The following is a 26,383-nucleotide window of genomic DNA, read 5'->3' as shown; positions in this document are numbered from 1 at the left end:
ACACACACACACACACACACACACACACGCACACACACAGACACGCACACACGCACACACACACACACGCACACACACACACACACACACGAAGACGAACAGTGAGTTGAAAACAGGGCGATATGTCAGTCATCACTCTCTGACCTTTGACCTCGAGGTGGAAGACGACCTCGTCTTCTGCGTCGCCGTTGGCAACGGTTACAGTGTAACGCCCCGTCTGGTTCAGCCGGACGTGCCTCATGGTCAGTGTGCTCACGTAGCTGCCGTCAACAGTAGTTACTCGCCATCGCGCCCAACGTTTGCCCGGTTAACATGGCCGCTTTCTTACCTGTTGTCTGCCACACGTGCGCTGGTGTCGGCCACGACGCTCTGGTTGTCTTTGGTCCAAACTATGGTGGGGGAGGGGTGGGCTTCCACCACCACCCGGAGCTCAACCGTGTGGTGAACAAGACTTGAGACGTTGGTGTCATGTGACGGGCGCGCAAAAACGTAACCTCGATCTGGAAAGATGCCACCTGTGAGTGTGTGTGTGTTCTTGTATTTGTAACCTTCTTCAGATATCAACAAGGTAAAGTACCTTCCATATGAGGACCGGTGAACAAGTATGGACCAAAATCATGGTCCCAATACGGAAAACCATAGCATCTAATAGAGAATGTCTCATTTGCATTCCTGGTGGTGATATCTATCAAAATTAGGGTGGTCCCAAACAGGAGGGATTTTTCAAATTGACTGTGTGTCGGTTTTAAAAGTGCTCCCCCTCTGGTCAACATATGAAATAACAAGTGTGTGTAAAAATTTTAAAGTGTTCCCCCTCTGGCCAACATAAGTAATAAATCTGTGTAAAAAAAATTGAAAAGCGCCTCCTTTGGCTAAAATTACTAAAAATAAAATAAATAAAGATGTATATAGAGACACACTGTAATGACTTGAAGTAAATAATGAAGATTAAAAACCAATTACAAAAAAACAAAAAACAAATTTACTAAAAGCTTACCTTTTTTATATTTGCATAGTATGCATATGTTATTAATGTTGTAAATACAAATCTTTATATATCTACAAAGGGTGGTCCTAAAGAGGAAGGCATTTTTCATAGGTCTCAAGAAGGTAACAAATACAAGAAAGTGTGTGTGTGTGCGTGTGTGTGTGTGTGTGTATGTGCGTGCGTGTCCGTGCACTCACCCAGTATGGTTACTGTGAGGTTTTTCCTCATAGTCCGTCCTTGAAGTGTTTCCTCAACCGTGCACACGTACACACCTGCAGGAAACATCCCAAATATCTAACAACTACCCTGGCAACTGACGGTGTAACTGATGAACGCCCGATGAGTACCTACCAGAATCTGCCAGCGTTGCCATGGGGATGTTGACAAATGAACGGATTTGATTGGGCAGAAATTCGGTGAGTGGCTCAAATTCCTGCAAAAGTCACAGATATTAAGTACTTTAAAAAAAAAAAAAAACTAAGTTACCTGTCAATCAATTTATATGTGGGTGGAAAGGAGGTTAAATGTCACGGCCCGACTGAGCGCACCTCCGGCTTGCGTCAGTCCGGCCGCAGCAAGCAGCAGTCACGCACCTGTCACTGATCAGAGGACTTGCATTCATAAGCCTTCTCAACCTGCTATCCCGTGCCAGAACGTAGTCATCTGTTCCCGTACAGTCTTATGCATTCTCTCTCTGTGTTTCTTCCCTGTCGTGTTGAATTGCCTCATGTCCTCCCTGCAGCCTGCCTTCGTTCCCATGTTACGAGCTGTGTATCTCGTCTTTCCGCGTTCCCTCTGCTTCTCTGGCTGCCTTTTGGATCTCGACCTCCTGCCTGGACACGGACCTTTGTATCGCTCCCGACTTCCTGCCTGTCTCACGGACCTACGAACCTGCCCTGCCCCTGTTGGACTTCCGCCTCTCGCTCAACACTAAGTGTAACACACTACAGTTAAATCCTACACATAGTCTAGCACCACACACATTCTTGACTAGGTCTCACACTTCATTTATTAATTTATATATATATATATTTATATACATATATATAGTGTATAAATATATAAAAATAGAGTTTAAACGACATCCCTCTGGCCTGTGTCGTCTCCTCCTCCTGTACACATAACTGTTACCTGTGAGTCAATTGTGGGTGGAGACTGGGTACCTCTGAAAAAAAAAAGAATGCATTAGTGGTTGGAGACTGGCTTACCTGTTTGCGAGGGAAGTCCCACGAGAAGTAAACCATTTCCATGTCTTGGACAGTACAGTTGACAGTAAGAAGTTCTCCTTTCTTCAACAAGCTGCTGGACGCTCTCAAGTCCACCTGCATCTCTTTGGCCACTGACAGACGGGTGAGCCACACAGATCAGCCACAGATCAGTGAGATCGACTGTGGAGGCTGTGAACTCACCTACGATGCTGAAAACGTAGTACACCTGCGACCGGGTCTCCTCAGAACCGTTAAAGGCCACGCACACGTATGACGAGTCGTTCAGGGGACCCGTGAAGCCGTGAGCAGGCTCGTATTTTACTCCGGACACCGGAATTGTGTCTCCACGCTCGTACAGACTAACGTTCAGCCGTGGGTCGGAGACCACGCACGGGATCGTGTCTTCCTCCTTCTCCTTCATCACCACACCTGGACCAAGCGGAACAAACCATTCAGCCGGATCTGAGGGGGGCGAAAGAAATCATCAGGTTCAGGACGAGGACTTTTTAATCATCCAAACACCAAAGTCACCGTGTCCGGGGATGAAGATGTCCATCTCTTTGATCTGATCAGACGAGGATTCCTCACAGGCGTATCTCCCAGAGTTCCTCCAGGTGACGTTGGAGAGTTGCAAGACACTTCTGAATTTCTGCTTGTCCACCACAACCTCGTCGTCTTGAAAATCCTCTCGAGGCAAGCGCCATGACACCTCGCCCCATCCAGAACACACCTGAGTGACAGGTAACATGATCAGTTCAGTTCAGTTTCTTTGGAATGTGCACATGATATAATTAATGCATCACACATTTCCAGTTGTTTCATTGCGGCACGTCCGAAAAGGAGTCGGAAGAAGCAAAGCTCATTTAATCCCAGCCCTTTTCAGACCGAAGCAATTTTATCCATCTTTCTTGTTCTTTGTAACAGAACAGTGAACAAATAAATAATATACCATAGTAAGCAAACAAATATTAAATACATAAATAATCTTTGTCTCAATAAAAAACATTTTTTTTTAAAAAGGGTTCAAGTAAGGGAAGAGTGGATCGTGAGGTCGACAGGCGGATCGGTGCGGACGCTGTATCGATCCGTTGTGGTGAAGAAGGAGCTGACCCGGAAGGCAAAGCTCTCAATTTACCGATCGATCTATGTTCCCATCCTCACCTATGGTCATGAGCTTTGGGTTATGACCGAAAGGACAAGATCCCGGGTACAACCGGACGAAATGAGCTTCCTCCGCCGGGTGGCGGGGCTCTCTCTTAGAGATAGCGTGAAAAGTTTTAGTTTGAGCTCCTCAAACTAAAACCGCTGCTCCTCCACATCGAGAGGAGCCAGATGAGGTGGTTCGGGCATCTGGTCAGAATGCCACCCGAACGCCTACCGAGGGTGGCACGTCCGACCGGTAGGAGGCCACGGGGAAGACCCAGGACACGTTGGGAAGACTATGTCTCCCGGCTGGCCTGGGAACGCCCTGGGATCCTCCGGGAGGGGCTGGACCAAGTGGCTGTGGAGAAGGCAGTCTTAGGCTGCTGCCCCCGCGACCCAACCTCGGATAAGCGGAAGAAGATGGATGGATGGATGGGTTCAAGATGTTCATCATATTTCTTGTTTTGTGTACTTTGTGAACACTTGTAGTTTGAACAGTCTCTGAAACTGAATCATATTGGTGCTTTGTTTTATTTCTTGGGTTAATCCATTCCATAATTTAATTCCACATACTGATATGCTAAAGGTTTTACGAGCATACACATATTTTACATTTAATTTACCTCTAAGATTAGATTAAATTAGATTAGATAGTACTTTATTTATTCCGTCAGGAGAGTTCCTTCAGGAAAATTACAATTTTCAGCACAATCCCATTCAAGATCAAACAAACATTACAGGGAGACAGAACAGGATCGCTGACGGCAGACCCGTCAGCGATCCCCCTTACAAAAAAGATAACATACAGGTAAACGGGGGGGGGGGGGTAGAAGATTAAAATAAAATAAAAAAATAAAAAATCGGTCTTAGCCTAGGCCCTGGAGTGGGGGTGCAGACTGAGGCCAAGGGAAAAGAACAACTCATAGCCATAGTACACATCCCTCTTACATGTGTGTAAGAGGGAAACATCAAACATCACAGAACACAAAGGACATTAAAGACATTAAAGCAGCAGATACAAGCAGACACTTCTACATACAGCTATGAATAAAAAGTAAAAGAAACATATCCACTGTGGTGGCCTCTGCGGTGTTCCACGCCATCGTCCGCTGGGGAGGAGGGAGCATGGCCAGAGACAGAAGCAGATCCAACAAAGTGACCAAGACAGCCGACTCCACTCTCGGCCAGTGTCCAGTCCGCATGGATGAGCGAGGATACGTCCAAGGTGACTGAGGTGTCTGACACCTGCTCACCCAGTCAAGACACCGCGAAGCCTCTCCGTCCCAGCGCTCAGTGCTAGCTCCGCAGCCCTGTCCCCTCATCCACATCTCCTCCAGTCCCTCCAAACAGACTCTGGTGTAGCAGACACCCAGCAGCTGGTCTCCATGGCCAAAAGGCTCCCGGGAGGCAGATCCAGAAGTCCACAAAAAAAGCACCACAGAGGTCACGAAAGTGGCACCCCTTGTCACACAGTCCCAAAGGGTCCCGGACCAAAATGCAAAAAAATATAATAACACATGAAAACAAGAGGGAAACACAAAAGGATGATACAAGAGCACAGAGCTCCTGCCTACAGCAGCCACTACAGCAGCGCCATCTTGGAAACTATATATATATAAGGTTATATTTCTGTTGAGGGGCTTCAAAGCACAATAGTGTGCAAGTGGGTTTCTGTATAGTATCTCCAGCCGTGTCCATGTGGTGACATAAATTACGGTATTTTTGAGAGGTGAAGTCGGACTACTGAAGGCCTAGGTGAGAAACGCACACCCGCCACTGCCATATTCCTTGTTACACACATGCAGGAGTTGCATGAATCCCAGTAGGGTAGGTGTCTTGCCAGAACACCGGCTCAAATTTGAGTCATCGTGTCATCTATCCAGAGTGAAGCCGCTTCTAAGATACTAATCCTAACCCACTGCTTCCCTGCTTGGCATTCAGCATCAATGGTTGGAATTGGGTATAAATCGCTAAAGTGATTCCAGAGCCCAGCCACCGCTGCTGCTCACTACTCCTCTCACCTCCCAGGGGGTGGAACAAGGGGATGGGTCAAATGCAGAGGACTATTTTCACCACACCTAGTGTGTGTGTGACCATCATTGGTACTTTAACTTTATAAGCTTCATAAAAATGTGTTATTGTGTTTTACTTTAGTTGTTATAAAACATATTCACTTCTATATTCTTTTGTCAAAGTATCGGATCAGGATTCGAAATTGGATCCCTCATTTGCCGTGCATCTTAGTAGTTGATTAGCAAGTGTAGCGGTGCTGAAATCATAATGTACAATCGATAATGCTAACCAGTAGCATGTCAATGGCATATCAATTGTCAATTAGCACCAAGCTAGCGAATTTCGAAAAGTGGAGCCTTACTTTTGTGTGCTTTCCATCAAGTACGCTTGCTTTGTTGATATGGACAATTGAAACATTGGACTGACTAGCAACTTTTGGACCAACTAGCGACTGCACGACACCAAGGCCGCGGAACACACACATACATGCATCCACAAAAAATATACGCCACACACACACATACCCCATCACCCATGCAACGGCTTTGATGCAAATCCCTTAGGGGTGATGGATGGGTGTGCAGCGCCTGAAGAGCTGCAGCCCGCTACCGTGGCCCCCACTCCCTCCCCTCTGTTGCTAGTCTCTGTCACGGCGCAGACTCAAACCCTTGTTTCTCCTGCAACTGAGTGTCACAATTCCTCCTCTGCCTGCTCGCCCGGACACACCCCTGCTCGCGCTCAGGGCAGCACGCACACGCAGCGACAAGGCCGCAGGCAATCACGCATCAGCGCACCTGGACTTGACCAGAGGGAACGGCGTAAAAAGCCAGCGAAGCCAGGAGACCTACGCCAGAACGTAGCCGATCTCCCCTGAGTAAGCATCACGTCCGGCATCCCTCCCTTGTTCCTCGCTCGCCTTCTTTGTGCTTTTCCTCGTTCCCGTCTTGATGTCCTTTGTGTCTTCCAGTGTCTTCCGTGATCTTGTCTTGCCTCACGACCTCCTCTCGGATCTTTGCTTGCCTTCCCCGATCCTCGACCACTGCTTGGACCCGGACATCGTTGCCTCTCTCCAGCCCTGGACTGATTGCCTCCCTACTGACTGCCTCTTTGCCTTCCCCCTTGGGTTCGACAAAAGATACATTCAACACGTACCGACAACATCCTCTGGTTAATCCCACATTGTTAATTCTACATATCGTCCGCATTCACTCACTAGTGGTGGCATACACACCCCACACATTCACTATGACTGGTTTAAAGGCCTACTGAAATGAGATTTTCTTATTTAAACGGGGATAGCAGGACCATTCTATGTGTCATACTTGATCATTTCGCGATATTACCATATTTTTGCTGAAAGGATTAAGTAGAGAACATCAATGATAAAGTTCGCAACTTTTGGTCGCTAATAAAAAAGCCTTGCCTGTACCGGAAGTAGCAGACGATGTGCGCGTGATGTCACGGGTTGTGGAGCTACTCACATCCGCACATTGTTTACAATCATGGCCAACAACAGAGAGAGCGATTTGGACCGAGAAAGCGATGATTTCCCCATTAATAAGAGCGAGGAACAAAGATTCGTGGATGAGGAAAGTGAGAGTGAAGGACTAGACCAGGGGTAGGGAACCTATTGCTCTAGAGCCAGATGCGGCTCTTTTGATGACTGCATCTGGCTCTCAGATAAATCTTAGCTGACATTGCTTAACATGATAAGTAATAATTCTGCTGGTAATCACAGTGTTAAAAATAACGTTCAAATTATAAAACATTTTCATGCATTTTAATCCAACCCTCCGTTTTCTATCGCACCTGTTCAAGATGTCGAATTAATGGAAAGAAGTATTATATTTATTATTGGTTAACTTGTAGAATAATGTTATTAAAAACAATAAGATACTTATCATACTCTTAAAAACTGTTGGTCTTACTTAAATATGCACGCATTTCGTTGTATTCAGTGTTAAAAAATATTATATGACTCTCATGGAAATACATTTAGAAATATTTGGCTTTCATGGCTCTCTCAGCCAAAAAGGTTCCCGACCCCTGGACTAGACAAAAAATAAAACTAGACGGCAGAGCGATTCAGATGTTATTAGACAAATTTACTAGGATAATTTTGGAAAATCCCTTATCAGCTTATTGTGTTACTAGTGTTTTAGTGAGATTATATGGTCGTATTTGTACAACCTGAAAGTCGGAGGGCTGTGGCCACGGGTGTGGTGACCGCCAGTGTCTCCGAGGGAAGCCACGTTTCTCGACGAGGTGAAGGCAGCCGATGCTTCCTCCATGGTGGAAGCATCCGACGGTCGGGGGCGGCCGGTGGGAGGAGGCAAGAGAGTCCGCAGCTTCCTCTTTGACAGGTGCAAGAGGAACGACGCTAGCTCTCCGCTCATGTCTACGGTAAAAGCCGACTTATTACCACCATTTTCTCACCGAAACCTGCCGGTTGACATGTGGTAGGGAACCATGTTCGCTTGACCGCTCTGTTCCATAGTAAAGCTTCACCGTCATCTTCCGGGAATGTAAACAAGGAAACACCGGCTGTGTTTGTGTTGCTAAAGGCGGCCGCAATACACTGCTTCCCACCTACATCTTTCTTCTTTGACGTCTCCATTATTAATTGAACAAATTGCAAAAGATTCAGCAACCCAGATGTCCATAACACTGTGGAATTATGCGATGAAAAAAGACGACGTATAGCTGTGAACGGGGCTGGACCAAAATGTCCTCTACAATGCGTGACGTCACACGCACATCATACCGCGACGTTTTAGCATGATACTTCTGCGCGAAATTTAAAATTGCAATTTAGTAAACTAAACCGGCCGTATTGACATGTGTTGTTAAAGGCCTACTGAAATGAGATTTTCTTATTTAAACGGGGATAGCAGGTCCATTCTATGTGTCATACTTGATCATTTCGCGATATTGCAATATTTTTGGTGAAAGGATTTAGTAGAGAACATCCACGATAAAGTTCGCAACTTTCGGTCCTAAGAGAAATGCCCTGTCCCTACCGGAAGTCGCAGACGATGACGTCACCCGTGTGATGGCTCCTCACATATTCACACTGTTTTTAATGGGAACCTTCCAACAAAAAGTGCTATTCGGACCGAGAAAACGACAATTTCCCCATTAATTTGAGCGAGGATGAAAGATTTTGTGTTTGAGGATATTGATAGCGACGGAATAGAAAAAAAAAGCGCGATTGCATTGGGACGGATTCCGATGTTTTTAGACCCATTTACTGGGTTAATTCTGGGAAATCCCTTATCTTTCTTTTGTGTTGCTAGTGTTTTAGTGAGTTAAATAGTACCTGATAATCGGAAGGGTGTCTCCACGGGTGTCTTGACGCGCAGTGTCTCAGGTGAGTCGACGGCAGCTATGGACGGCACAAGCTCAGCTTTTCTCCGGTAAGAACTGACTTTTTAACCACAATTTTCTCACCAAAACCTGCTGGTTGACATTTGGTAGGGATCCATGTTGGCTTGACCGCGCTCTGATCCATAGGAAAGTTTCACCTTCAGGAATTTTAAACCAGGAACCACCGTGTGTTTGTGTGGCTAAAGGCAAAAGCTTCCCAACTTCATCTTTCTACTGTGACTTCTCCAATATTAATTATACAAATTGGAAAAGATTTAGCAACACATTTGTCCAAAATACTGTATAACTATACCGTTAAATCAGACGACTTTTAGCTGTGTGTGTGCAGCGCTCATACTTCCTAAAAACCTGTGACGTCTTGCATACACATCCTTACACGACGTTTCGAAGACGAAACTCCCGAGAAATTTAAAATTGTAATTAAGTAAACTAAAAAGGCCGCATTGGCATGTGTTGCAATGTTGATATTTCATCATTGATATATAAACTATCAGACTGTGTGGTGGGTAGTAGTGGCTTTCAGTAGGCCTTTAATATGGATTAGAAATAACTTCAGGGTGTCGGGTCAGGACAGCAATTATTCGTTCAGGTGAGTGCAGGAGAAACAATAGGTTGTCAAAGTCCAAATTTTCAGGTTCAATTGTATATTGAAGACATGCATGAGTTGTTTGTTTGCGTGTGTGTGGTTTCCTATACAAACAAATAAAATCATTATAAATCAACTAAAGTGACCACAATGCAATGAAATACAGGTACAAGCCTGCAACAGGGCTGTTAAATATACATCACTTAGCTGTGTATACACAGTTTGCATAAATGCACAGAATTTGAACATCCCAGCCCTAAGTAATGTAAGGAATAATAGAATGTAAATAGCATCACAACAATAATTCTAAATTGTCAATTGGGGCTAACAAACATTTCCAATGCTACAAACAGGCCCCAATCAGGGTATGATATTTAGCTAGCAGTTAGCTTGTGAACCTGCTGCCAAAAAGCCATTAGACTACAATAAAACTGACTAAATGAGTTGCAATATAGTTTTAAGCACACAAGTGATATTAAAGTGTATATAAAGTAACTCACTTTGTATTGACGTACACTGCCAACTAAACAATTGACATCGAAGTTCACCGTAACTTTCAGGACTTGCTGATGTAATGATGCGTTCAATGCCCCCTCCAGTGTCGTAAAAGTGAACTACACTCAAGCAACCCAATGACACAAAAAGAAAACAAGCGTTCCAGAGACGGTCTTTTGTACAGTTCGAATAAACCTTCTAAACCGCAGTTCTGCTTTGGTGTCAACTCCTTCCCTTTGACTAGTACACAACAATCTCAAGATGTATGTTGGTAATCATACTTGTCAACCTTGAGACCTCCGATTTCGGGAGGTGGGGGCGTGGTCGGGGGGTTGGGCGAGGGGCGGGGGCGGGGGTGTGGTTAAGAAGGGTTGAGTATATTTACAGCTATCCATCCATCCATTTCCTACCGCTTATTCCCTTGGGGGGCTTATTCCCTTGGGGGTCGCGGGGGCGCTGGTGCTTATCTCAGCTACAATTGGGCAGAAGGCGGCGTACACCCTGTACAAGTCACCACCTCATTGCAGTATGCGTAGAAATCTTTGTTAATGAATCACTTGTTTATTTTTCAACAAGTTTTTAGTTATTTGTATATCTTTTTTTCCAAATAGTTCAAGAAAGACCACTGCAAATGAGCAATATTTTGCACCGGTATACAATTTAATAAATCAGAAACTAACGACATAGTGCTGTATTTTACTTCTTAATCTTTTTTTTTTCAACCAAAAATGCTTTGCTCTAATTAGGGGGTACTTGAATTAAAAAATGTTCACAGGGGGTACATCTCCTAAAAAAGGTTGAGAACCACTGCTCTAAAAGCCGTAGATGTTATTGTCACATATTCATAAACAATAAATGGCAGTATTGTCCTGTTTAAGAGTGTCACAACATTGCTGTTTACGGCAGACGAACTGCTTTACGGTAGACGAAAACGTGACTGCTGTTGTTGTGTGTTGTTGCCGCGCTGGGAGGACGTTAATGAGACTGCCTAACAATAAACCCACATAAGAAACCAAGAACTCGCCCTCGATCATTCTACAGTTATAACGTCATTGGGCAGGCACTCTGTTTATATTGTGAGAAAGCAGACGTGAAAACAGGCTGTTGACACGTTACTCTGGTCCGCATGGAGCTGGAGGAGGCGTGGCCTACAGCTCCGCCTGAATTTCGTGAGATTTTCGGGAGAAAATTTGTCCCGGGAGGTTTTCGGGAGAGGCGCTGAATTTTGGGAATCTCCCGGAAAATCCAGGAGGGTTGGCCAGTATGGTTGTAGTATGCTCTGCTATGGAGGTTTTTTCCCCAGCTCCAGACTGGGCCACCTTAAGAGCCCAGTATAGATTATGTTTTTTTACTCATCCTTCCCCAGCATTTACCTTTTTCCCTTTTACGGGGTGACTTATGGCGACCCATCAGCGTTCCTGTTCTGTAACCCTGTACACTATTTGTTTGTCTTATCTCGATTTGTGCTGAAAACAAAGTTCCGTTGTACTTGTGCAATGACAATAAAAACCTACCTACCTACCTACCTAACAACATTAGAGGCAGTCCGCTACTAATATGCCTGTTGCTTGCACCTCCTGGTACCCCAGCACCTCCAAAACCCTCAAATCTAAACTTCAAACATCCCAGGACAAGCTAGTCCGGTTAGTTTTAGACCTCCACCCCAGATCACACCTCACTCCAACCCACTTCTCCAAAGTGGGCTGGCTCAGGGTGGAGGACAGAGTAAAAAACTTGCACTGAGCCTAGTCTATAAAATCCGCTACACCTCCCTGATACCGAAGTACATGTCGAACTACTTCCTTAACGTCAATGACCGCCATAACCACAACACCAGGGGGAGCTCCACAAACCACGTTAAACCCAGATTCCGATCTAACAAAGGTCTTAACTCATTCTCTTTCTATGCCACATCAATGTGGAATGCACTCCCAACAGGTATAAAAGTAAGTGCATCTCTATCCTCCTTCAAAACCGCTCTAAAACAACACCTCCAGGCAACTTCAACCCTTTACTATTACCCTCCTCCATTCACATCCCATCTCTCCGGATTGCAAATAACCTAATGTAAATAATCAAATGTATTTCTAATGTATATACTTGTTCTTATGCTATCCGAACTCACTATGTTCTCTGCTCGCTGTATATATCCTACTAAGTAAGACCTACACTGTTTCAATGTCCATTTCTCTGTTGATGCAATTGTTGATGACTGAAGTACTGATATCAACCAAAGCTCCTCATCCCACCCCCCAGATTGTAAATAATGTAAATTATTCAATGTATATACCATGATGATTAACTTGTGTGATGACTGTATTATGCTGATAGTAAATATTTGTACCATGAATTGATTAACATTGAACAAGTTGAAAAACTTATTTGGGTGTTACCATTTAGTGGTCAATTGTACGGAATATGTACTGAACTGTGCAATCTACTAATAAAAGTTTCAATCAATCAATCAATCAAAGTGCTTGAGCGGGTCCTAGTCTGGAACCGGACGTGACGTCAAGGTATCAAGATATGGCAAAGTTTGATTTTACGTGAGTCGGTACTCGGTAGTATTCGATCAGTACTGATAAAAGTACAGAGTTTGGTACCCCTTCTGAACGACAGGCGGGTACTTGTGGTCCTTACCACAGTAAAGTTGGAGTGCCTCTGAAGAAGAACGTGGGAGTCGTGTGGAAGCAGCTCCAGACTGTTGCCTCCCTCAGGATGAAGCAGTAGCACACCTTCACACACAAACAAACATAGTAAGCACATCCGGCCAATCAGAGAGCAGGACAAAAAGACATTAGTTGTGTATTGGGTGGATCACACTCTGGTGTTGTTGCTCACCAAACAGGAAGTACAGCAGTGTCAGACTTCCTGTGTGTTGTCTGCTGGACACCAGCATGGCTTCTGAGGGTGACAATAGCGTCCAATAGTTGTTAACAATAATAATAATAATAATAATAAATTTTATTTGGTATAGCGCTTTTCTGAGCACTCAAAGACGCTTTACAGCAGGGGTGTCCAAAGTGCGGCCCGCAGGTCATTTTTTAACGGCCCCACGGCACATTTTAAAAATAGTATGGAAAAAAATTCAAACATAAAAAGTGGTATAAAAGAGCAAATGTAAAATGTAACAGGAACATTTTGCAATGTTTACTCTAATAACACACAGCTGCCATGCAGGCTGTTTCTTTCTTTAAAAAATAATAAGTGAATCAAAATGTCATTGTGAATTATTGACCTATTCAAGGCTCCAATTACGTCACATTAAATATTCCACTTCGAGATATTTTTGTGGGCAAATGTTGAATATTTTCTGTTTGCCATATAAAAAACTGAGATGTGTTTTTTTTTTTTTCAAAGAAGGGCCTAAAGAATAGAGTAGAATAGATCTTTATTGTCATTGCACAAGTTCAAAGAGATTGATTTTTTGGTACAAGTACCGCTAAGAGCAGACATACGTTACAGGGGAAGACAACACGAGACAACCAACGGATCAGCCACTTACGGCGCTCCTTAAAAAGGTGAGAAAAGTATGACATTGGGAGAGAGGGGGGAGTAAAAAAAATATCAGTCTAAGGCTAGACCCTCAGGAGGGGTTCAGACTGAGTCCAAGGAAAAAAGCTCACATAGCATGGCACACATTTAGACATGGCACATATATCACACCAACTTGCAACAGAGGGACGGGTTGGGTTTGAGGAGACACTGCTGCCGCTGTATAGCGCTGCTCAGCCATCCACAGCCCCAGAGGAATTAAGCAGTGGTGAAGGTGTTGATTTCAAGGGCGGGGGTCATGTGTGCATATATGCCCAATTAACTTGGGAGAGATGATGAACGTTTTTGTATGACTGAGGCCGATCAAACTACGACTGCAGGTGTTGTTGACAAAAAAGGAAGGTCAAAAGCGTCTATCTTTGAGGAGTCCTCGGGAGATTTTCTTCAGAACAGCCAGTTCCTGTGTCAAGGCCATTCAAGGGAGTACAAATCGTAGATTAAGAAGTTGTTTTTCTTCGAGAAGACAAAAATAGTGACTTATCTCCTCTGTTTGTCCATGCTGGATTTCTTCAATTCCAATTAATTTATTCCTTCTCTGCAAACTTTTCCAAGATGAGATCCATTTTGGGATTCAACTCAGAAATCACCCCAGTCTGTGTTCCCACAGCCCGACCCAATCCTTCCATCGCGTTGAACAGCCATTGGGCCCCTTGAGTGGCTGCCATCGTCATCCGAATTTGTCGATAGACCAGAGCAATGCCCAGCCCAATCAGCAAGTGCCCCGCGATCACAGCTCCAATTAGGTAAATGTCTTCGACGTCCTCGATGGGAAAGGGCTGAGAGGCACATGATCCTCCATGTGTTCCAGGAGTCCCTCACGTAACCCGCAGAGATGGTTCTATCAGGGCAGCCAGGCTCCCCCGAACCTCTTTTTCTTCTCGAAAAGACTGTGTCAATTGCGTCAAGAGTCCAGCTGATCATATTCATATTGAAATTTGTATTAGAGGACAGCGCAAAGAAAGAGGCTTTAAAAAAGTTAAGACAAAGACAAAGACGCAGAGAGCAAGCAGGGAAACAGAGAGAATTGCGACCGCCCTCACCAGAGGCAAGCTTGAATGAACAAACAAAAAACATAAACTACAACAAAACTTATAATTGACGAATAGATCTGAAGTTGATCTCGAGACCATTTTGTTAAAAGTAAACGGTGAAAAAAAATATATAATTTATTTTTCAACACTTTAATGAGTAGGACCCCTTTGGATCAGTGTGTTTTGTTTTTAAGTGTCATTGCACAAAAAATAATGGTAAATTTAAATCAATGGTGTTATGAGTTGTTGACCTTTTTACGGCTCCAATTATTATATACTCTCAAATATTCTACTTAAAAATTTTATTGGGTGAAAATATCGCATATTTTGTGTTTTTTTCCATAAAAAACAACAACATGGTTTTCTTTGACAAAAAGAGCATACAACCTAAATCTTTAAAAACGTCATATTGACAGATAGACCTAATGTTGATCTCGAGATGTAAAACTTGAATAATAATAATAAAAATAATAATACTGAATAATGACCCATTTTTTACATTTTATTTTTACCAAAAGCCTTTGGGGTCCCCAGGATCAAGCCTGAGTGGAGGCCTGAATGTATATTTTTTATACATATATTGGATTATTTTTTTAAATAAATGGCCCCCGCTTGCTTTGATCTTTCAGTGTGCGGTACTCAGTGGAAAATTTGGGACACCCCTGCTTTACAGGATAAAAAAATTAAGATATAAAACAGTTTACAGTAATAATACAAAATACAGGAAATATAAAAGCAGTACATTGTAAAATACATAAAATTACAGGACAATTACATACTTGTTACCAAGTATGTTTGTTTGTTAGTTGACACTCAGCATTAGTCTTCTAGACTTTTTTTTTTTTTTACATTTGTGCAGCTCATCTCTTTTAGTCGACTTTGTTTGGAAATGTGATGACTGAAGGCAGCTGGAGTATGTGTTTTGCACATCTGCCCTACAGCCACATGGTTCTGGGTTGGAATCTGAGCTCAGATGTTGCTGTGGAGTTTTGCATAATCTCCCCGTGCTTTTGTGTGTTCTTTCTTCCTGGTCTAAGCTAGGGGTCGGCAACCCAAAATGTTGAAAGAGCCGTATTGGACCAAAAATACAAAAGAGAAACTGTCTGGAGCCGCAAAAAATTAAAAGTCTTATATAAGTGTTATAATGAAGGCAACACATGATGTGTCTATATTAGCTATATTAGCCTACAATCAACATTACTTTAAAAGTTTTATATATGAAGGTAACACCTGATTTAAGTGTCTATATTAGCTATATTAGCATACTATCTTTGTTGTTGCTATTTTTGTATTATGACAATTTATTATTGGATCATGTTGTACTGCATTTTAATCTTTTGTTTTGTGGTTGTGTGATGTTTTTGCCTGGACCCCAGGAAGAATAGTCTCCACTGCGGTGTAGACTAATGGGGATCCTTAATAAACTAAATAAACTAAATCAAAGGCTGATGCAAACCTTTGTTGACAGAAATGTTGCATTCTATTTTTTATTCTACACAAATCATTAGTAAAATGGAGGCTTCTCAGAGGGTGAGATAACTCCTGGAAATGACTGTCTTAGAATGGCCAGAGGTATAGATGCGTGTGTCCGATTTTAAGGAAACGGCAGGCTGTCTTCTACCAGTGGACTTATTACAATATTTGCAAGAGGGGTAACGTTTGTACCCCGCCCTCCGCCTGATTGTAGCTGAGATAGGCGCCAGAGCCCCCCACTTTTGCAAAAGGGAATAAGCGGTAGAAAATGGATGGTAACGTTTGCTGTGGTCTGGAACAACATGGCACACAAAAAACTATGAGAAATGCAGCCAATATTGCATATAGATAATATGTCATGAGACATGCAAATATAAATTAAATACATGGAGGACATAAGTGAAGGAAAATAAATGAGCTCAAATATACCTACAAACAAGGCATAATGATGCAATGTGTACATGCAGTCAGCCGAAATATCGTGTTAGCATCGATTAGCTTGCAGTCATGGAGTGACCAAATATGCCTGATTAGCACTCCAGCAAATCAATAAAATCCACAAAGCTCACCTTTGTGCATTCACGCACAGCATAAAACGTTTGGTGGACAAAATGAGACAAAGAAGGAGTGGCATAAAACGCGTCTTGCCTGTACATGAAAACAAACTACGATGAGTTCAAGGATCGCTGAAATTAGTAGGACAAAACAGTGCTGGCCAAATACTCTCATCAGTGAAGCATCTATAACAAAAACAGTGGGATTTCTAACAATTAAGAAAGTGTATGTCATGTCTGTTCTCCTACAGAAAATTTATTAAAACAAAAAACTATGTTTTTTCTTCATCTTTTTCCATTTTCACACATCACTGAAAGAGTTCCAGGGAGCCACTAGGGCTCCCTAGGGCTCACTTATGTAAAATTATCCATAAGTGTCAATACTCTGGTTTGTCTCTGAGAATAAAAGGAAATAATCCCTGATGTATAATTATTAAAGTTGTACTGTTTGTGACATTTTTTTTTTTTTACTAATGTATTGCTGTGGCATATTGTGTTTCAATCAATCAGTCAATCCAAGTTTATTTATACAGCCCTAAATCACAAGTGTCTCAAAGGGCTGCACAAGCCACAACAACAGCACATTTATATTGTAATTGTATTTATTAGCAGAAGAAGATGGATGGATGGATGGATGGATGTATATATAAACACACTCATATTAATTGGTGGTTGCCCTGTTGTATTTACTTAAAATCCAAAGGCACAAGAACGAATGTTTCAACATTTTTGCTAACACAGTGTTAAGGCAATTTAACGACCTGCGTCAAGCTGGCCTGCTTTGTAATTGGAGATATTAAAATACCCCTGCTGTTTGTGCAGTGAAAAAATGTTTTGTGCTGTTAGGGCTTTTAAGTAATTCAAAAATGACCTTTTTGACTTGTGACATCACACATTCCCCTTTCCGTGTTCAAATCTCACCAGACTTGTTCTGCTTTGTGTTGTCTACTCTGAACATGCGTGTGCCGTAAAAATGTTGTACGTTTAAAGCTTAAAAGGGGAATTGCTCTTTTTTGAGATGTGTATCATTCACAATCCTTATGTAAGAGAAGAACACGTTTTTCTTTTTTTCAATGCATTCTAAGTCGTAAAATATGGCAAGTATGAGGTGGATAACAGTGAAGCTAATTGGATTTGTATATTTTGCCCAAAAAGCTCTCTTAAAAACATCCAAAAACCAACAATATTCCATTTCGTGACATGAGTAACAACGAAGTATTAGCGATATTGTTAGTATGAGCGCTAATTCCAAGGAACTATTTTTACCGTAGCCGTGATCACAGAGAGCTAACTAGCTTCTACCATGAATAGATTAACGTGGACCCCGACTTAAACAAGTTGAAAAACTTATTCGGGTGTTTCCATTTAGTGGTCAATTGTACGGAATATGTACTGAACTGTGCAATCTACTAATAAAAGTTTCAAACAATCAATCAATCACTCAAAGCTTATGCTACCATATTGACATTTTGAGCTGCTGCTGCTGTGTCACCTCTGAGTTGGTGAAAATTAAATCTAAATTCTAAATGATGCCTCTCACGTAGATAGTAGAAGGTTGTGGCCATAAACCGAGAAATTGGTCAACTTTGAAATTCAACTTAGACACGGAGATGGTAAGAAAGACACAAATATCGTTTTTTTTTCCAAACCGCAGGAGGATTATGACTAATTTTTCATATTAAAGATAAGCACATCCCATCAGTTAGCATCCTAGTGAGAGCAGACATTGTACAGTAAGTAATCGTTATATTTTAAAAATAGTTTGTATTCCTGTTTAGCACTTACCAAAACTACTATTTGTTGCATCTGCTTCTAAAACGTGTAAGTCATCCTCCTAATATTCAGGCTCAAAAATATACGTTTCTGGATGATGATTTGTCCCAAAGTAATCATTGTTGGCTCTCGTGAAGTCTGCCATGGTTAGTAGTGTTGTTGTTGTATCTGACGGAAATAGCAAACATTGTGATGCGACTGGGAAATTAGTAAGCCGCTGTATGCTTAAAACGAGCAGAAACTACAATAGCTAGACAAAAACAATTGCAGCACAAACTTAGAAAAAGTTTCAGGAGATTTTTGAAAAGGTGCTGGGTGTGGGGGGCTAAAATAACACATTAATAACGGGACAGCTCTTTGAGACACTTGTGATTTAGGGCTATGTAAATAAACATTGATCGATTGATTGATTGACAAGTTTGGATGGATTTTTTTATAAGGTGCGGGGGTATGGAGAGCTATGATAACATATTAATAAAATGTATTTTTCCAAATGTTCTATAATTAGACCATATTTTCTTTCGGTATAATATAAAATACCAAAAACATGGTCTGATTACAAAAACATTTGAAAAAGTATATGAATAAGAAGATAAAATGAACCTTTTTGAGCACATTAATAACATAAGAACTAAAAAGAATGGTACTTGTAGCACTGATTTTTACAAGGTGTGAAGGCTGGATGACATCACTCGTCAGAAAAACTATTTTAGAATAACCTTAAACCATTACGGCTTTTAGGGACCTTTGCATCATTAATAGCTCATAGAAAGATTTTATTGGAGTGGAAAATTACAATTTGCCCCCAAGGCCTCCCTATGGTTTAAGGACCTCATGTTTTTCTTAGATTTAGAGAACATTTTATAAACTATGAGGGGTACACCAAAACAATTTGACTTGACCTGGGGCTGCATAATTATTTACATAGCTAAATTAAAGACACTATGGGACAGGGGTGTCCAAAGTGCAGTCTGGGTGCCATTTGCGGCCCGCAGCTATTTGTTTACTGGGCCGCCACACATTCTGGAGTTGCTATTGCAAAAAAAAAAAAAAAAACATTTAAAAAAAATTGTAATGAGTGAAATCTAATGTTGACACAAAGCTGCCATGCAGGGTGTTATTTTTCTTTTGTCTATCTTAATTTTTCATTTTTTGCCATTGCTAAAAAAAATAAAATAAAAAAATTACCAATTCAAGGCTCCAATTATTTTAAATATTTCACTTTAAAAGGTTTTATGTGGAAAATTTTGCATATATTGTATGGGTGCCATACCAAAAAAAAAATGACAAAAGAGCATAAAACAAGCAAAATAATAGTTTAAACCTAAAATTGACAAAAATATCTGAAGTTGATCTTGTAACTTAAGTCTTGAAAGTAAAAAAAATAATAATAAAAATGTATCACTTTATGAGTAGGGCACCTTTTGAATCCCAAACATATTTAACGGGATTTTATTTATCATTTCACTGTGATTACTCAAAACATAATAATGAATTAAAATCAATGGTGTCCTGCATTATTGATCTTTTTAAGGCTCTATTTACTTCACTTTAAACATTGCTTTCTGAATGTTTTAGGCAGTGGGGGATATACTGCACATTTCAGTTTTATTATAAAAAACAAAAATATCTTTGACAGAAAAGGCATAAAACCTTTTAGGGTTTGTTTTTTTTACGTTATATCAACCTGAAGTTGATATACTGTAGAGATTTACTGTAAGCATTAAATAAATAAATAAATAATAATTTGATTTGTTTTTAACATTTCAATGACTTAGACCAGGGTGTTACATTTGGAACACATATTGGATGCGCGAGGTGTCACCCTAAGATGCAGCATGACCAGGACAAGATTGCAGGTAGGAGCTTGTTTAATACAAAAAGGTAAAATAACACTGGTACAAAAGGGAAAAGAAACGGCGTGCCAACACACAGGAAGCTAATGCTAAACTTAGCATGCAGTTAACAGAGTCCAAGAATTGCGTGCCGAATGCACGGAAGCTAAGGCGAGACATAGCAAAGGTAGATACCAGGAAGAGACACAAACGTGACTGTTGCATGTAGCAAACAAACCATCAAGAATGAACACAGGTAGGAGGCAGGTTTAAATACTAAAACACTAATCATAAACAGGTGTGCGTAAAAAAGCCAGTGCAGGTGGAACAAATGAGGTAACCATGGAGACCAGATGAAACAGGAAGTGCTCAAACTAAGGGATCGGAAGAGTCCAAAAATAATCAAAACACACAAAAGGACTCAAGAACTAAAACTATGTCAGATCCAGGAGGCGGATCGTGACACAGGGGTCGGGAACCTTTTTGACTGAGACAGCCATTTAAGCCAAATATTTAAAAATGTATTTCCGTGAGAGCTATATTGTTATAACACTGAATACAACTTAATGTCTGCATTTTTAAGTAAGACCAACATTTATAGAGTATATCTCACAAATTCGCAAGGCAGCAGTAGTGGCGACCCCAAGATGCAGGAACCAGGAGAGCGAATAGCAGGTAAGATGCTTTTAATATCATCAACAGAGGAGAATGAAGCAGTCCTGCATGTACAGTTCTAAACAATAGTCAATCTTCCAGCCCTGAGGAACGCACAAGACAAGCATAAATAGAAATATGCTGATTGGCAGCCGGTGTGGACCGGCTGCCAATCAACAGCAGTAGAGGGGAAAAAAACACAGCGCTCAGCGGGACAAGCAGGAAATGGAAACAAAATAAGAGCACTGATGGAAAGTAAAAATACAAAACAAAGACGCACAAACAGAAATTACATTTTTAATAACATTGTGATTGGGAAGCTCACCGATGATAAATAAAATACTACTTACCATTGAACAGGTGCGGTAGAAAACGGATGGATGGATTAAAATACATGAGAATGTTTTATATTTTGAATGTTATTTTTAACACTGTGATTACCAGCGGAATTATTCATTACTTATCATGCTAAGCAATGTCAGCTATGATTTATCTGAGAGCCAGATGCAGTCATCAAAAGAGCCACATCTGGCTCGAGAGCCATAGGTTACCTACCCCTGACTTATACCCTTTATGGTCCCCGGGAGCCCTGAAGGTAAAAAAAAAATAACAAAATCCACATCTTTTGTTAAGGTTTGAAAATGAAAAATATCAAAATGGCCACATGCTTTATTTTTTCCATGTGTGGCACTCAGTGGAAAAACTTTGGACACCTCTGCTATAGGATAAATGTGACACTCACTGTTGACAATGAACCTTTCCATTTACCTCAACTTTTATTTAATTTTTTTGGTGTTGTTGATTTTATTCAGTGACATTTCTCTGTATGTTTGTGACATTTTTTTCTTCCTTTAAGTCAATTAGTGGGATTCTCTATCTGCTTGTGGTGAAGAGGAAGGCAGTACATTGCTACCCACTGTGACTGAAATGTAGGACAGGGTGGGAGGGGGTGTTATTATTTTAGTTGTATCATTTTTTTGCAATTTTTTTCGGGGGGGGGGGGGGGGGGGGGGAACAAAAAAAAATAGTGTCTGTTTTCTTAGTACCTGTATTATGATTTCCCTATCAAATGAATAAGTATATATATATATATATATATATATATATATATATATATATATATATATATATATATATATATATATATATATATATATATATATATATATATATATATATATATATATACATATATATATATATATAGGGACGGCGTGGCGCAGTGGGAGAGTGGTGGTGCGCAACCCGAGGGTCACTGGTTCAAATCCCACCTAGAACCAACCTCGTCACGTCCGTTGTGTCCTGAGCAAGACACTTCACCCTTCCTCCTGATGGTTGCTGGTTGGCGCCTTGCATGGCAGCTCCCTCCATCAGTGTGTGAATGTGTGTGTGAATGGGTAAATGTGGAAGTAGTGTCAAAGCGCTTTGAGTACCTTGGAGGTAGAAAAGCGCTATACAAGTACAACCCATTTATCATTTATTTATATATATTTTTTATTTTTTTACGGCACAAACAAAAAATGTTATGGCATAAACCAGCACAAATGTAGCAAAAACGAATGGCAGTGTTATTTTTAATATTTTCACTGATTACTGTTGGGCCAAATTCCAATCCAAATGGGCAAGGAGGGACCTGAAGTCAAGTTTTTCAGTCGTATGTCACGCAATTGATTGTAATGTGACACTCACTGTTGACAATGAACCTTTCCATTTACCTCAACTTTTATTTTCATTTTTTTGGTGTTGTGGATTTTATTCAGTGACATTTCTCGTATGTTTGAGACATTTTTTTTCTTCCTTTAACCTGAGGGTTTCTGGTTCAATCCCCACCTTCTACCACCTCGTCAAGCCTGTTGTGTCCTTGAGCAAGACACTTCACCCTTGCTCTGATGGTTCGTGGTTAGCGCCTTGTATGGCAGCTCCCTCCATCAGTGTGTGAATGTGTGTGTGTATGTGTGAATGTGGAAATAGTGTCCAAGCGCTTTGAGTACCTTGAAGGTAGAAAAGCGCTATACAAGTACAACCCATTTACCATTTAAGTCAGTTAGTGGGATTCTCTATCTGCTTGTGGTGAAGAGGAAGGCAGTACATTGCTACCCACTGTGACTGAAAAGTAGGACAGGGGTGGGAGGGGGTGTTATTATTCTACTTTTATTATTTTTTTGCAATTTAAAAAAAAATAAAAATTCTGGGGGGGAAGACAAAAACAATAAGTGTCTGTTTTCTAAGTACCTGTATTATGATTTCCCTAGTCAAATGAATAAATAAATACATTTTTTATTTTTATTTTTACGGCACAAACAAAAAATGTTATGGCATAAACCAGCACAAACGTAGCAAAAACAAATGGCAGTGTTATTTTTAATATTTCACTGATACGGTTGGGCCAAATTCCAATCCAAATGGGCTAGGAGGGACCTGAAGTCAAGTTTTTCAGTCGTAATGTCAAGCAATTGAGACAATGCACGAAGGATACGTACTGTTTTGGAGGTGAAAAAAATTACAGAATCTTTTTAAGGAAGTATCCTATTTTGGGTCCGGTGTGAACTACGACCAGGGGAGTGATTAATGGGAGTGGAATGAGAACGATGTTGATGCGAACAAAACAAATAAAGTAGTCGTTCTGCAAGGCTAAACTGTCGTTCTTTCTACAAGTCAAGGCCGTCACAGACGCCCTCTCGTGGTATCTAGGGATGACGTCTCTTGGAAATTCCGGGGCTTTGTAAGATTTGGACACGGATGTGGTGGACTGCCTTGGCTGTATTTTTGAAATACTTAAAAGCCTTAAGAGCACTGGCTGTTTTTTTACGGCACAAACGTAGCAGGAATACACAGCAGTGGTATTTAATATCTCCATGCAGGTAATTTACCATGATCTATACATGTACTGTGATGAGAGCGTGATGCTCTCCTCAAGACAACATGTGTCATCACAGATGACTGAATTACTTTTTCCAATATCACTTATGAAATTTTGGGGGTTTTCTATGTTTGAAGTGTCAAAAAAACCCCCAAAACAATCCATTTTGTACTCAAACTTTCATCATCTTCAGGCATAAAGTAGTAAAGTAATGCAGTACTCACATGTCCATGAGTACGACCCAAAGAGTAAAGTTTGGTTCAACTCTGACGCTCCTGGTCCGCCTTCTGCGTTTTTCTTCGTCTTCGCCGCGGATTCCAGTCGCTGGACGAATGGAAACAAACTGACTCACTGTGAGAGAAGAAGAGAGGGAGAAAGAGAGAGAGAGAGAGAGAGAACGTCTGTTTTTCAATCTGTATTTCTGCCAACCCCGACAGGAAGTCAATTGACTCCAACACACACACGCACACACACGCACACACACACACACACACACACACACACACACACACACACACCACACACACACACACCACACACACACACACACACACACACACACACACACACACACACACACACAGGTCAGTAGTGAAATACCGTCTCTTTGCAGACATTTAGATGTTTTTGTCCTTACCCTTATCCAAGCAGCAACCAAGTCTTAAAAATCTACTCTAATACGTCTATTTTCCAAAACAGAGATCCATACTCAAATGAGTCTACTTCATCAACACAGACCTAGTCTAATGAGTCTACATCATGGGTCTCCATCAGGTTGCCAGTGAGCCAACAGATGTTGAGTAGCTCACTGAAGGGTCAAAGAAAAATACACTGGTCTACTAGTGAAATGCTTCCAACAGAAAAGTAGGTCAACCTTTCCAAATTTGGGTCACTAATAAAAAAAAATATGAGTCCAAAGTTTTCAAGATCCATTATTGGTTCCAGATAAACTATTGAAAAAATCTGTAAAAAATTATGTGTTTAAAGGCAGATTGACGGTTTTATCAATTTGAAAAATATGTTTCGTCTTTATTTGATGTGTGTTTTTGGAGGAGGGATGGTGCAAAAAAAAATTACAAATTTTGAAAAAATTGCGATTCTCATTTGCAAAAAATCCCTAATCAAATATAAAAATTAAAAAGTCTATTATTTTCTATTTTATCTTATTTTTACTTTCCTTACAGCCACTTAGGCAAATCTAATTTTATGCAGATACTCATATACGCTGTCTAGATATACTTAGTAAGATTAAGTTTAAGTTTAAGTCTCGTCTTAAGACCCACTTTTATTCTTTGGCTTCTAACACTAAGTGAGTTGTGTGGTACTCTGTCCTCTGTTGTCTCTGTGTTTTTTATACACTTTGATTTCTATTTTACTGTTCTAATTGATGTACCCTTAAAATTGTTTTTAATCATATTTGTTTTTATATTATTTTTTTTATATAAGATTTATTTTTATTTATTTTTTGTTTTTATTCAGTCATTGGTGGAGCATAATAGTTTTTTTTAATATTGTTTTTAACATGGCTGTGCAGCACTTTGGAAACATTATTGTTGTTTAAATGTGCTATATAAAATAAAGTGGATTGGATTGGATTGAAAGTTAAATGTTGGATACTTCTGCCCTCCATCCATCCATCCATCTTCTTCCGCTTATCCAAGGTTGGGTTGCGGGGGCAGCAGCCTAAGTAGGGAAGCCCAGACTTCCCTCTCCCCAGCCACTTTGTCCAGCTCCTCCCAGGGCAGATCTCTGGGATACTTCTGCCTTTTTGACTTCATTAAATGTTTGGGTTGATTTTTATTAAACAAAACCAGTTTTCTTTTCACTAATGCAACAAATGATCAGAGCTGTTTGTCTATTTTATGGAGGAAAGTAGTAAGTCATAGAACTGGCATCCAATGTTTTTTGAAAAAAAAATTCTGAATCGAATCGTTACCGCCAAGAATCAAATTGAATCGTGTAGTGCCCAAAGATTCACAGCCCTAATGGGTACTGTTCTCATTTGAACCGATAATCAATCGATCAATCAATCAAAGTTTATTTATATAATCCTTAATCACAAGCGTCAAATCCCATATCTGGGCAAGAAAAAAACTAAACCCAATGGGAACAACGAGAAACCTTGGAGGGGCCCGCAGATGTGGGGACCACCCTGGGCCACCAGTGCAATAGACGTTCAGTGGATCTCATTAATAATGTGAGAGTCCAGTCCATAGTTTGGCCAGCAGGGCATAATTCTGAAAGGAGACAAGTCAGCAGCACAGGGACGTCCCCAACTGATGCACAGATGAGTGGTCCAAACTTTGAACAGCCAGAGCTTCATCTGTGGTCACCTGCTAAACTCTCCACCCAAGAGAGACAGCGTAGAAAAGAGACAGCAGATCAACTGGTCTAAAAGGGGGTGGGGGGAGTATTTAAAGGCTAGAGCAGGGGTCGGCAATCCAAAATGTTGGACCAAAATTACAAAAAACAAATCTGTCTGAATTAAAATCCATATTACATACAGATAGTGTGTCATGAGATATAAATTGAATTATGAGGACTTAAAGGGAACTAAATGAGCTCAAATATAGCTAGAAATGAGGCATAGTGATGCAATATGTACATACAGCTAGCCTAAATAGCATGTTAGCATCGATTAGCTTGCAATCATGCAGTGACCAAATATGTCTGATTAGCACACTCCACATAAGTCAATAACATCAACAAAACTCACCTTTGTGCATTCATGCCCAACGTTATAAGTTCGGTGGACAAAATGAGAGAAAAAAAAAAGTGCCATAAATCACGTCGGAGAAAGTTATGCATGTAAACAAACTAGGGTGAGT

At 41.0% G+C, this 26,383-nt stretch overlaps 1 protein-coding gene across 3 annotated transcripts in view; it reads right to left on the bottom strand.

The window, feature by feature from the left end:
- LOC133551833 (platelet-derived growth factor receptor beta-like) overlaps nucleotides 1-26,383 on the bottom strand; it is a 45,854-nt gene extending 19,471 nt beyond the window's left edge. Inside the window, exons 1-11 of one of the 3 annotated variants that reach the window (XM_061898972.1) lie at nucleotides 26,272-26,383; nucleotides 23,780-23,906; nucleotides 12,662-12,724; nucleotides 12,461-12,555; nucleotides 2,728-2,926; nucleotides 2,398-2,658; nucleotides 2,197-2,327; nucleotides 1,340-1,421; nucleotides 1,186-1,260; nucleotides 329-500; nucleotides 145-260 (exon numbers count right to left, since the gene is read on the bottom strand). In XM_061898972.1, coding sequence (XP_061754956.1) covers nucleotides 145-260; nucleotides 329-500; nucleotides 1,186-1,260; nucleotides 1,340-1,421; nucleotides 2,197-2,327; nucleotides 2,398-2,658; nucleotides 2,728-2,926; nucleotides 12,461-12,555; nucleotides 12,662-12,719 — 1,189 coding nt within the window. In that variant the 5' untranslated portion in view covers nucleotides 12,720-12,724; nucleotides 23,780-23,906; nucleotides 26,272-26,383. Of the gene's footprint in view, nucleotides 1-144; nucleotides 261-328; nucleotides 501-1,185; nucleotides 1,261-1,339; nucleotides 1,422-2,196; nucleotides 2,328-2,397; nucleotides 2,659-2,727; nucleotides 2,927-9,825; nucleotides 9,965-12,460; nucleotides 12,556-12,661; nucleotides 12,725-23,779; nucleotides 23,935-26,271 lie in introns of those variants that run through there. The other 2 variants (XM_061898971.1, XM_061898973.1) reach the window with 2 other exon arrangements.

Source organism: Nerophis ophidion, linkage group LG04 (genome assembly GCF_033978795.1).
Source record: "Nerophis ophidion isolate RoL-2023_Sa linkage group LG04, RoL_Noph_v1.0, whole genome shotgun sequence".
Classification (NCBI taxonomy): Eukaryota; Metazoa; Chordata; class Actinopteri; order Syngnathiformes; family Syngnathidae; genus Nerophis; species Nerophis ophidion.
Note: the sequence above shows the minus strand (reverse complement) of the source record. Positions and strands in the feature narration are given on the sequence as shown.